The sequence below is a fragment of the Vicugna pacos genome, chromosome 7, assembly GCF_048564905.1.
Source record: "Vicugna pacos chromosome 7, VicPac4, whole genome shotgun sequence".
Classification (NCBI taxonomy): Eukaryota; Metazoa; Chordata; class Mammalia; order Artiodactyla; family Camelidae; genus Vicugna; species Vicugna pacos.
The window spans coordinates 78912433-78925385 of record NC_132993.1 but is presented as its reverse complement, the minus strand read 5'-3'; the positions used below and the strand labels follow the sequence as shown (position 1 = coordinate 78925385).

At 41.1% G+C, this 12953-nt stretch overlaps 1 protein-coding gene across 5 annotated transcripts in view; it reads right to left on the bottom strand.

The window, feature by feature from the left end:
- NME8 (NME/NM23 family member 8) overlaps positions 1 to 5598 on the bottom strand; it is a 32853-nt gene extending 27255 nt beyond the window's left edge. For 4 of the 5 annotated variants that reach the window (XR_012074591.1, XM_072965225.1, XM_072965228.1 and 1 more), the window contains exons 1-5: positions 5305 to 5598; positions 4361 to 4400; positions 4226 to 4283; positions 3919 to 4025; positions 205 to 276 (exon numbers count right to left, since the gene is read on the bottom strand). Coding sequence is in view for 4 of the 5 variants with exons in the window: in XM_072965225.1 (XP_072821326.1) it covers positions 205 to 276; positions 3919 to 4025; positions 4226 to 4283; positions 4361 to 4393 (270 nt within the window). In the remaining variant the exon portion in view is untranslated. Of the gene's footprint in view, positions 1 to 204; positions 277 to 1464; positions 1641 to 3918; positions 4026 to 4225; positions 4284 to 4360; positions 4401 to 5304 lie in introns of those variants that run through there. The other variant, XM_072965227.1, reaches the window with a different exon arrangement.
- Between the last annotated feature and the right edge of the window lie 7355 nt (positions 5599 to 12953).

Sequence of the window (12953 nt, the reverse complement as noted above, 5' to 3'; positions counted from 1 at the left end):
AGTGTATGCTAGTCTAATCTCAATCCATTATGAGCTCCTACAGGTCAAATTATAAAATATGTTCATAAAAAAGAAAATTTAAGGCAAAAAAAAAGTCTACAATTACCATCAGCAGAAACCAGTTCCAGTAATTTTACAGTGTTACTTGCTTGTTAGCTATAAATTGGAATCTGATAATACATTTAAGATGATAAATATACTTACAATACTGAAGAGAAAGACAGGTTCACATTTATCTCTAAATGGCTGCAAAGTCACAATGCTGTCAGCTTCTGCCTTAAAAAAATATTCCATATAATAATAAAGGATACTATCCCCAAGTCATTTGATACACTATATTCAAAAAATGCAGATATATACAATTTTCTATGTTTACTACAACATTTTCTGAGTACGTTATAGTTGTTCTTAGACTCAAACTGCAGCCACTGGTAATTCAAGCCTTGCATCATTTGGTCTCAACTGTCTTTCTCACCGTTCACTTTTATGGTACCCAACCTGCAGCTAAACTCATCTCCTGTGGTCTGATGTACACCACCTGCGTTCTTCTCCCTTGTTACCTGTTCCTGAACTTCCTTTCCCAACACAGCTCAAGTGTCCTTCCTCCAAGAAGTCTGCCCTGCTTTCTCCCACTACAAACCATCTCCCCTCCATGCAGCATCTTACTGCCCTTCTCTCGGGCACCGGTAGCCCCTTTCAACACTGTAGTACCGTTATACAGACCTCTCTCGTCTCCTCTGGGAGACGAGAGGGGTGATGTCTCACGTTCACCCTCGCGTGTCACCCCTCTCCCTCATCACTCACAGGGCCATACAGAAAGAGACGCTTACTAAGTGCTTCTTGAATAAATTGGTCGTCAAATTTCAGTCTTGGATTTTAAATTTTCCCACAAATTTCAAGTTATCGTAAACTGATTATATAAATAAGTATATATTAATAACTGTGCGTTCCTGCCTATTAACATAACGCTCCTTGGGCCAGCTGTCAGGATGGGATCGTTTGGTAGGATTTTCTGTAAGAATTGTTTTTTCAACCAAAGGCACTTGTTTTCAAACTGGGATTTCTAGTCAAGCCAGGGTCCCTCAGCCCTGTGTCAGTCAGAAGTGCTGTGTCGTAATTGTTTTTTAGTATGTTGGATTCTACATCATTTTCTTTCTTCCTCGTCAAAAAATTAGGTCCTACTGCTTTAAAAAAAAAAAAAGGGAGGCGGGGCGGTTGAAAGGAACTAATCTATAATATTAAAGGACAGTAGTCAAAGATTATATTTAAAAGTAGTCTAGGTATCATCATTGCCATTTTTATATCATAAGTATCACAATTTTATATCACAATTAAAGTATTTGATTACAATATTGCTTAAAAACTGGTAATATTTACTGAATTTTTATATGCATAGGCACAATGTTCGTACAAGTCTTCAAGTCTTTTAAAAGGGCACATAATAGAAGAAATTTTTATACTGACCATTCAGCTTGGGATGATTTCAACTGGTAATCAACCTTGTAAGTTTTCATTTTGGACTTAAATTTACAAGTTCAGATAGGGTCCCATTCCTTGGTTAACTGCAGGAAACAAAATGTCCAGCAGAGGGCGCCCCTCCATTGATTCCAAAGGAAGTTTGGAGACCTTTTTTTCACCATCTATGAGCAGGTCGTCGCAGAAAAATAGCATCAATCTATGTCAATGTACTGTTGTCAGATGTACTCAAACATAACAGAGAAACCAGAGACAGTGCACTTTTTTTCTGTTAAATTCAACAGATGCTGGCATTATGAATAGGACATATTTTGGAAAGACTGCATTAGCACTTCCCAGTGGGACAGACATGTTGGTGGAACTGACTCCTTGCGAGGTAGGCTGAAGAATCCTGTCTGGCTGGGTTCTTGCAGGGAGGACACAGTCTGAAGCCTCTGGGTGGGAGGAGGCACTGTTAAGACCTGTATCCTCACACAGCTCTGAGCTGTGCTGAAATGGAGCCCAGCAAACCGTGTGGGCTGATCCTTCCGCACCTACTCCTCAGCCTGCACCATGGTGCCCAGCCCACACACATACTCCAGGTTTGTTCCTACTCCGACTCTATAAACAAGGAGAGATTCAAGGACTCTGGACCACCAGGGAACACAACGTCAGGGTGCGCTTTCTTCTGGCCTTGCATTTCTATGTCCTAGTCCCCCTCCAGGTAGCCTGACTGGTAGCAGGGGATCTGCCTTATCGGTCTCTCCCCATTGACCCAATTTCCTCTTAGACCCTTGAGTTTCCCCACAACCCCTTGCTCGTGAATGTGTACTGCTACCACTGCCAGGATTCACGAGAATTTTCTTATCCTTGTTTCTCCATAATCCATACACCAGCTGTTAGATCATTCTGATATTTTCTTGTAACTTCTTATACCAACCCATTGTCTGTTGCACGTGGCAATCCCTGTTAGACCAAGCACCAAATCTAGACTCACAGTCCAGCTCTACTCAGGCGGTTCTGATGATTCAAAGTTAAGCAAGTTATTTAAAAAATCACAGGGCCCTATTTCAGAAGACAAAGTCAACCTATAGACAAAATGATTTAATGATTGTGTATGACCACCTACCCTTTGTCTTTTTATTTTTCCTTTTCTCTTTGTTGGTTCCTTAGTTTTTTTTCTTTGCAACCTACCCTCTTTAAGAGACAAAATTGTAATAGGTAAATTTCTAAGCTTTAGACTGCTTATTTGTAACCTTGATGGACAATGTGTCTGCAAAAGGGAATGGACAGTCTAACACAGGTTAAGGTCAGTAAGCAAATTCATCTTTCAACCCAGGTCTGGGTTGAAAGGGGTCATGGAGGCCTGTGCACATAACATACAGCGGCTTGAGGTTTCATGTTTGCATCAGGGATTGTGAGTAAGTAACACATGAGTTATCTGCTTCTGCATCTTAGGTCCAGCTGGTCTGGATGTGTTTCTGTCCAATAGATAGAATGTGATCACATATATACTTTTAAATTCCCTAACAGTCACATTTTTAAACTACAAAAAAAGTGAATATAATCTAATAATATATTTTACTTAATCCAGTACATCCCCAAATGATCATTTTAACATGTAATCAATGCAAAAATTATTAATGAGCTATTTCACATTCTCTTTTTCACAGTAAGTCTTCAAAATCTAGTGTGTGTTTTATACTTAGGGTACATCTCAATTTGTGGGCTAAATTTTAATCATAAATAACTGACCTTTAACTAGATTTAATAAAATTTACAGTCAAAAAGGTAGATTCACATACCTAAGTTGCTCAGTTCAGTTAAGTTTTACAATAACTGAATTGAGTAGCTTTTTAAATATAAATTTAAATTAATTAAAATTAAAAATTCAACTCCTCAATGACACTAGCTGTATTTCAAGTGCTCAAAAGCCACTTATGCCCAGTGGCTACCATATGAGACAAGAAGCAGTTGATATTAGCTCTAAGCAGTTAATAATTTGATGTAGATAAATTGATGAGTTTGGCTGTTATATTTTAATTCACTGTCACATGTGGGAGGCAGATAAGGGAGGGGGAAATCGCTACCGATTTAAAATTGTTAACTGGATAAAGGCCCAGAGTCTTATCCAATGCTACCCAGTAAATGGGATTTGCAGCCCTTATTCTGAGCACACACCATACGATCAGGTGAAAAGAAACATGGCAATAGACAGATACCCATCTTTATGTTTTTCTAATGTTCACAACCATGGTAAACAACCGCAGCATTATAGGAATAGGATAAAAATCACATTCATTCTCAGAGCCAGAAGAATTAAATATATAGTAAAATTGCTGAGTAAATACTGTCCATTTTGATGAGTTGACAGGTCGCTTAAATTAAGACAGTCCTTAAAGAGAATACTTCAACCCTGAAAGTAACAAGAAAGCAATAGTCTACTGGAAATGAAATTCTTACTACGGCAAAATGCAGAATTTCATCTTCGTTCACTTCATTTTTCAATTTTCTGAATAAAGTCTGCATTGCTTTGCAAGGTCCACACCAGGCTTGGTAAACATCAATCACTAGAAAATGAGAATATTTATGAAAGAACACAGTCATAGAGCCTAGAATGATAGCAGCTTATCCCAGCCTTGTGGCAGGAGCAGGGCAAAGACGGAGCAGGTTTTGACTCTGGGAAGTGGGGAGCAGTGCTCGGTGTTGGGGTGCCACAAGGTGCCCCGGGCTCAGCTCCAGACAGCAAACAACTGGGGAGCTCCTGTACCTGTTAGGCCTTTGTTCTGCAACATCTCATCCCACAGGCTCTGATTATTGATGACCGCCTGCAAAAAGGAGGGCTCTGTCAAAGGCCTTCAGGGCCAACGCACCAAGTCAAGACCTGTCGGTGTGTCGTGCCCACCTGCAGCTGGATTTCTCGCTTTTTGCTTGCCATTCAGCCACTATCACGTGACAAAAGGGAAGAAAAATAGAATACATTTAAAAGGAAACTTAAATAATGTCCCTCTCTTGCAATGCTTGCAGTAGCCACACTATCTCACTCTCCCAGTAATTCGGAAGCAAAGTAAGACATGAAATAAGCAAACTCACAGGTATGGAGAACAAACTGGTGGTTCGGGGGTGGGGGAGTGAGGGGTACAAACTACTGAGTGTAAGACAGGCTCAATGATGTACAACATGGAGAATGTAGCCAATCGCCAACATTTTGAAATAACTAAATGGCAAGTAACCTTGAAAAACTGTATGAAAAAATTTTAAATGTTCTGCAAGACAGCAAGTAGTTGTATATTTTGCAAAGCTATGGCCAGCTCTGCAAGGCACCCACTGTCCTTCACCTTAGATTTCCTGTGACTGAACCCCCAGTAAAGCATTAGCTTCTTCAAAAAAATAAAAAGGAAAGAAAGTTAGGAGTCACAGTTCCTCAAAAATATTTTGCTTTCCTGAAGTAGTACAGAGTGTTTGTTCACTCTGTTTCCATGTGCACACATGTTCACCGTCTACAGCATGTTCGTGGATCTTCCTTGGGTCCCTCTCCAAGATTTAATTTTTAAAACGAGGCCACCAGTGCGTTCTGGAGCACAACGTAAACTTTCCGCAGATGTTAAATCAGCGAGGCCCAAACGCCCTATTCGCTGGTGTCAGGCACGTTTAGACGTGGGTCTGACTGTGTGGGTGACCGCGGACACCAGTGCGAAACAAAGGAGTGACCACAAACAGCAAGACTACATCCAGCAAAGGGTGTGAGATTCTCTGACATGCCTTACACATCACGGACCCCCCTCTAGTTGCTACATTGGGACATTTAAAGAACTGACAACCCCCCAGGATCTAAATCTGCTTCCTTACCGAGAGGCGTGTGTTTTTGCGGGAAGAGTTCAGCCAAGCCCAAGTACCCGGGGCGCCGAGCAGGTCTGGGGCGGGTGGCCAGGTTCCCGCTGTGCCTCTGCCTGCGCTGGTCCGGCTGTAGGACCAGGAAGCCAACGTTTCCTGCCAGCCGTTTGGCTCCCCGCGAGCCCCGTCCTCCCAGCTCGAGGGCCACAACCCCAGCGCGCAGACCTGGGCAGCGGTTAGGAGAGCAGTCGGCCCCGAAGTTCGTCCGCCTCTTGCCGCCGCCTCGCCGCCGGGTGCCCCCAGCAGCTCCCCTCCGCCTCCAAGGTGCGCCTGCGCAGCGCAGGTGCCGTCGGCGGCTGCGCCTGCCGCCTGCCGCCTCCCGCGGGCTGGTCATGATTCGCGGTACGAATCGCACGCGCCTCGGGTGGGAGCGGAGGACTCTCAGAAGTCCAGCTCCAGTCAGTCTCTCCCAATTCTCCTAGCCGTAGTACACTTACCGAAACCGGGAAGCTAATGTTGGTACAGCGTTAACTACACTATAGGCCTCACACAAATCTTTCATCCTTTTTCAAGAATGTCCTTCTTCCGATCCAGGATTCAATCCTGAGTCTCACCACTGCGTTCGTTTCGCTGTCCTCTCCTTGCTCTTCTCCGATCTGGGGCCGTTGCTCTGGACCATCTTTCTTCGTCTTGTAAAATCTTGATGTGTGTCTGTGTGTGTATTTATTTCGTTATGTCATTTGTAGAATTTATATCGGAATTTTTAGAGTAACTTTAAAAAACAAACTCTCCTTTTCGTGCCAAATGAATTCTTTTACATTTAACATCTTTTTCAGCTTGCTCTGTTTTCTCTTCTTCTTAGGATACAAGTCTACCTGATGTATTGGGTCAGGTGACTATCTTTCATGGTGTTTGGGGGTTTTATTTTGGGAGTAGTGTTTTGTTTGTTTTGGGTGTTTGTGACTTTTTCTGTGAACTAATTTCTAGCAGGAATTGCTTTTGGTATGAACCCCTTTGACCCGACAACGGAAACATGCTGACACAATGATGCCCCATGTGCCTTTGCCTGCCCCCATCAGTGTTTAGAGTACCAGACGAGTTGTAACTTCTCAGCTTAGATTTCCTACTTCCCTTAGCTGAAAATCCACATCCTTATCTACGACTAGCACAATTTTGGGACCTGAATTTCTCATCAGTGACTTTTTATCCACATAGAATTCCCATGGCTGGCAAGCATCCTTGCTCCTATTACTAAACTAGTTGGAGGGAAATGTTTATAGTCCCATTTCAGAAACAGGACAGCCCTCAGAGAAATATTAGCAAATGAAGCAACTAACAAGGGCTTGACTTCCAGAATATACAAACAGCTCATACAACTCAATAACAACAACAAAACCCAATCAAAATGGGCAGAAGACCTCAATAAGGCATCTCTCCAACGAAGACACCCAGATGGCCAACAGGCACATGAAAAGATGCTCAACATCACTAAGTATCAGAGAGATGCAAATCAAAACTTACACCCATCAGAATGGCCATCATTAAAAAGTCCATCAAAAAAAAAATACTGGAGAGGGTATGAAGAAAAGGGAACCCTCCTGCACTGCATTGATGTAGTTTGGTGCAGCCATTATGGAAAACAATATGGGAAGTCCTTAAAAAACTAATACTAGATTTACCATATGATCCAGCAATCCTACTCCTGGGCATATATCTGGAGAAAACTCCAATTTGAAAAGATACACGCACCTCAATGTTCATAGCAGCACTACTTACAATAGCGAAGACATGGAAACAACCTAACTGTCCATTGACAGATGAATGAAAAAGAAGATGTCGAATGGAATGGAATACTACTCTGCCATTAAAAAGAATGAAATAATGCCATTTGCAGCAACATGGATGAAATTAGAGATAATCATACTAAGTGAAGTGAGTTAGATAAAGACAAATACATGATATCACTTGTATGTGGAATCTAAAAAAAATGACACAAATGAACTTATTTACAACACAGAAAGAGACCCACAGACATAGAAAACAAACTTCTGGTTACCAAAGGGAAAAGGGGGGGGGGAGAAGGACAGCCCATCTTGATTTCTAGCAGTGTACAAGTAATTGCAGCTAATGATGAATTCTGGACTCTCAGCTCTTTAGTATGTGAACATATGCAGAAGTAGATGTCAGAATTCCAGCCCCATCTGTTAAGGCTTGTTCTCCATCCTAACACCCTAGTGAATTCTTTCTGGTTCAGTCAGCTCACCCCAACAACCTCAATTTCCTCTTCGGCTTCTCTGTCCTAGATATTTCGTTCTCTTAGTTTCCAGCTAAATTAAAAATTGTATAAAATTTTTTTTAAATATTTGAGTTATTTTATTCAGTATTTTCACATGTTAGACCTAGGCTGGGCATCTTTCTGGCACCAGCTCGTTCAACCATGTTGGCTGGATATTAACCTGCTGACTTGTCATCACAGCCATCTCCCCTGTGATTATTGCCCCCCCCATGACTTTATGATTCTTAACTTTTCTTAAAAACCAAACTTCCCTCAAGTTTTCTTTAATTTCCTGTAGTAGAGAATTTTCAAGAGATGGTGCTTCTGAGTCTTCCTGGCTACTACGTCTCTGGTGGTCTAACTTACTTTCTTCATTGCCCCAGGTTGACTTCTTCCTCCTCACCCCTTCTCAGTGTGAGACCTGTTCTGTCCTGGTAGATAGAGTCAGTGGCTGGCTTGCCCTGGGAATTATTTTGTGCGCACTTTTATTGGGGTGGATTCTCTAGTAAGATCTATACATGGGGTCCAATTTGTGTGCATAACTTCCAGTTTAATTCCCAGCTTTTAGCGAGTTTCACATGGGTCACTCTGTTCTTCTGAGGTGGCGTCTTTCTCACAAACTTCTTATTTCTCTGATTTGCGCAAGAAAGACAAGTACAACTATAACTGCTGACATTCCCTGCTGGTGTTCGTTCCGATTCTGAGCAGCCTGGGAACACACTTCCCACCATGCACCACCCCATTCAGTTTGTTTTTTCCAACATGCAAAACTATTCCTTGATTTTAGGCTAACAGTTAGTCACCTGGAGTCCATTTCACAAGTGTTAGTGTTTCAATTCCCATTTTTCTCATAGGTTCCCCAAGAAAGCCATCTGGTAAATCTCTGGGGAATGTAAGTATTCATTTGGGCTCATGTTGGCAACAGCACAGGGACACAGCTCTCCACTTTAAGAGCCTCTTCCTCTAGGCCACCTATTGGGTTGACCCCAAGAGTCAATTTACTGACAAACTAACCCTGGTGAAATAGATATGGAATACACATAATACAAAATAGTTATGGAAAATATATAATACTCCTTCTAAAGCACCCGATGGTGAAGTGCAGGGACAATACATGCCCTTTATATATGCATCCTTGATATAGAGTAAGGTCCTATTCAGAAATCCTCCTGTAGGTAATTCTGTTCATCCATTTGGTCCACTGTGGGAAAGAGAATCCTGTCTACGAAGGTCCATTGTATCCCTTAACCCTAGAGTTGCTTCCTGGGCCGCAACCCATGTGCAACAGCTGGAAATCTCTTTTTAATGACACTTTTCTTGTCAACCCAAAAAGAAGTTATTGTGCAGCACCTACAGGAAGCATTTAGCCACAAATGTTCATGCACGTATGTCGGACAGAGTCTTCACATGATGCTTTTCCTATTTAAGGGAAAACATCACTGCTACAAAAAGAAGTTTCAATCTGTTCTCAAAGGAGCACAGACATTTACCAGTGTTCAAGACACATGGATGAAAGTGGGTTTTTAAGCGTTATTCCTACTCATGGCAAAAAGTTTGACTGTTGAGGCTTTCAAATGTCAACTCAAGAAGGTTTTGATCTGGGTCCTCCCAGTGCTGACTTCAAGGACAAGTGTACTCTGCAAATGTTATTTAAGAGAAAATGTATTATACGTGAGTATACGAGAGCATAAGTTATAAATGCCAAATAGCCTGTGAGAGGTGTTACTCCTGAACATCCTGGTGGTTTGGTTTGCTTCTTGCATATACTTGACATTATCTTTCAAGTTTCTTGGAAGGTGCTCATTCCTACACTGACCTGCCTTTTTTTTTCTTTTTTTTTTTTTTTTGCCCTCAGGCAGTGCTATCTATAATACTCAATTTCTTCCTTGAGTCATAGGTTTATCAGCACCTCACTGTTTCACCAGTAGGTTCTCTGAATCTCTAAATATATGTGAAAACCCAGAGGGGAGAAACTAGGTTGCCGACCTGACTAATTATTTTCACTTTACTCACTTCCTCTCGTGGTTCTCCCTGGCACCTAGCATCACCACTTACACATAAACGCTCAAAAATTTATTGGCAAATTAGTGCATTCGGAAATAGCAGATATTCTTGACACAATTATAGACTCCTTAATGAGGATACACAAATCTCCTATTTTTAAATTCAATCTGGTCCAGGTAAGTCAGAAGAAAATAAATAGTTTTGGGATTTACTTTAAGTTCATCACTTTAGCGAGAGATAGAAACAAACTAGTTGATCTAGGAGAAATTTATGCAAATTTTTGTTCATTTTCCCTATCTCCTTTAGGTCAAAAATTCCAGATTCTGAATTCCAAGTTAAATATCATCCAAATAATAAGACTCTCTTTTATATTTTATATTAAGACTCTCTTAATACAAAATTAATACAAAATTAAGGCTTTGAGGATAATGAAAACATGTAATATTTTAACCCCTGAAGAGACAGAAATATCCTTTAGTATCTTATATGTGCTCTCTCTCACTCTAGCACTGTGTCTTAGCGTGCTAGGTGCTGGAATAGAGCTATACATAGGATTACAGGGGATCTGGTTAAAGAGGAGGGTCTTAACTCAGTCTGCAGACAGGGAAGGGGCACCATGAGATCTGGCACGTGAGCATTTGCAAAAGACAAATAAGAGTAATCAATTACTCCCACCACTCTCTGTAAAGGATTGGAGGCAAGAGCCAAAGGTAAAGTAGAGCTAAGCAGGGGGCAGAGTGAGGCAGTTGGGAATGAAGGGAGGACAAGGGAGAAAGGTGACTTCAAGGTGGAGAAAACAGGATGTGCCAAGCCGTAGGGGACGAAAGAGTCTAACATAGAGAGGGAACTATGAACGTGATGCTCTGTCTGAAATGAAAGATCTGTGTAGAGTTGCGTTGTCTGGAAAGGTCAACTGTGACTGGAGCACAGGAAGTCCCACAAGCTCTATGTGGGCTCTATGTGAAAACAGTGTGAAGCTTCTCAAAGTTTAAAGTGGAAGGATTTACAATAGATGGTTGACATAAAAATGTTTCAGTTCTAGGAAAACCACTGCGACCATCAGTCTGGCAATTGAAGCACATGTGGTTGGGGAGGTGAAACAGGAGATAACAAATTGAGATCTATTGCAGCAACACAGAAGAGCTGGGCTGAAGACCTAAATGAAGGCAGAGACCAGAGGTACACAGCGAAAGAGACAGACTCTCGTGATATTTGGGGGTTTGTATCAATGGGACTCAGGGAGTAACTCTTTGTAGGGGGAGCAAGTGGGAAAAATTAAAGAAAATTCAAGTTTGGAGTTTGGGTGAGTGAATGATGCTTTTCACATGAATGTGGGGTGTGAAAGGAGGTTCAGACCTGGAGGGAAGATCATGAGCTCAGGGATTTTAGGGTGGCAAGAAGGAAAGAGAAGACTTATGGGGGATGTTATAGCTCAAGTGGTAGAGTGCAGGCTTAGCATATACAAGGTCCTAGGTTCAATCCCCAGTACCTCCTCTAAAAATAAAACAAATAAGTAAACCTAATTACCTTCCTCGCCAAAAATTTTTTTTAAATAAATAAGAGAAGACTCATTACCACTATTAACAATTAAATTAGGAGTTTATGATGCACAGAATTGGTGAATCCCCAGGAAAAACATCATCGGGCAAAAGCCCTTGTGCACAGTAGTGTTGGGTTTGAGAAATGGCATGTAGGATCGACCTTGCTCTGTGTGGTCAGTAATTTGTGAATAAATAAAATTATTACATTAAGGCTTTTTCTAGCTAATCTCTTCTCTTCCCCCCCCAACCCTTGCCCAACAGACACACATTTTCTATGAAATCCCCATGAAGCGATATTAGATAGGGGTAGTCTTTCTGACCTTAGGCAAGTTTCCTAAGCTCTCTGTAGTTGTTACTGGAGCCAACAACAGAGTCTATTTAATGACTTCTGTGTGGATTCAATGATTTAAAATAGATAAAATGCTTAGTACAGTCTCCAGCTTATGGTGAGCAAACTCATAGAACCCAATGCATTAGTAAGTTGAGTACTGACTGTATCCTGATTATAATGAATCATAATTCATCTTGAGGTGACTATTACTTAAGACATACCAAACCCCGCTAAAAAGTGATTACATGTAATTTAGGTACACTGCTAGTTATCTTGTTCTATGACAGCAGGATTTAGTGTTTCTACTGTAGTATTTTGGAGTATAATTAATAATTACCATAACAATAATAATGGCAAGTTCTTACAGGCAAAAAGAGGAATAATTATCCATTTGGTTATAGATTTAATAATGACATTAAGCATGAGATTAATATTGATCAATAACAGTCAAGCCTCTAAAATATATAGATATAAAATATATGGTCTATAATTCCATATGGATTAACATTTTGGACCTGCATTTAAATTTTCTTGCAAAAAGGTGTCACTGAATTAGGGAAAGAAGTAATATTTTCCTAAATACCACATGCCAGGCGTGATGCCACTGTTTTACACATGCAGTTATCTTGTTTCAGCTTTACCAAACCCTGTGACACAGGAAACCATGGCTCAGACATGATAAATACCTCACCCAAGATTCCATAATTACTAAGCATTTTTGGATCCAGTTCTCCAGATGACTCAAAAACTCCTTTGCATAAACTGTTGCCTTCTTACCCAGTAAGGGCATTATTGGGTTATTTGATTCATTAAATTCAGTCTCGAAGGTATAGCATTATTATAAGCAAAGCATAAGGGCATGTCAGTTTCTATATCTGATAAGTGGAATCGGAGTTGGTTATGTTGGTGTTTTTATTGACTTTAGCTGATACCAGTGTTGATTTAATTATGTAATAACACTACTTGGTCAATAGGGTGTCTTGAACAAGCTCAAAGCCATGGGCTCTAATACAGTCTGTCTGTCAGCACACTTAGACTAAGTCCAGCTGGCTTCAACCTTTTCCTATTTCTTTTCCTGCTTCTTGGATCCATGTCTGGGGAGGTAGGTCTAGGAGGTAACCTCGGCTTCCTGAGGAACTAGTATGTCTTATTCAGAATCAAACCACATCAATGCCCTTTCAATCCTGAAAGGTCTTCCTCTAAGTCTCTTGACCATCTGAGCTAATCCTTTCCTCCAAATACCGCAGCCGTAGCTCTACTGGCTATCAGTGCTGTTCAAGATGCAGCTGTCTCAAGTTGAGCATAAGTTGAATAAGCTAAGGCTTCTGTAGAGTCCTTATCGTCAGGTTCTCTGGACCTTGAAGAATAGATACTTTAGAAGTAGAGAGAAAGATCATCCTAGGATGCTCAGTGAGAGTAAATGCAGAGAAGAGGGCAGGCTGGAGAGTGCACGGGGAAAGCCAGTAGCTATGCTTAGCGGAGAAAACATCTCATGAAGAAAGAGGTAGGAGTT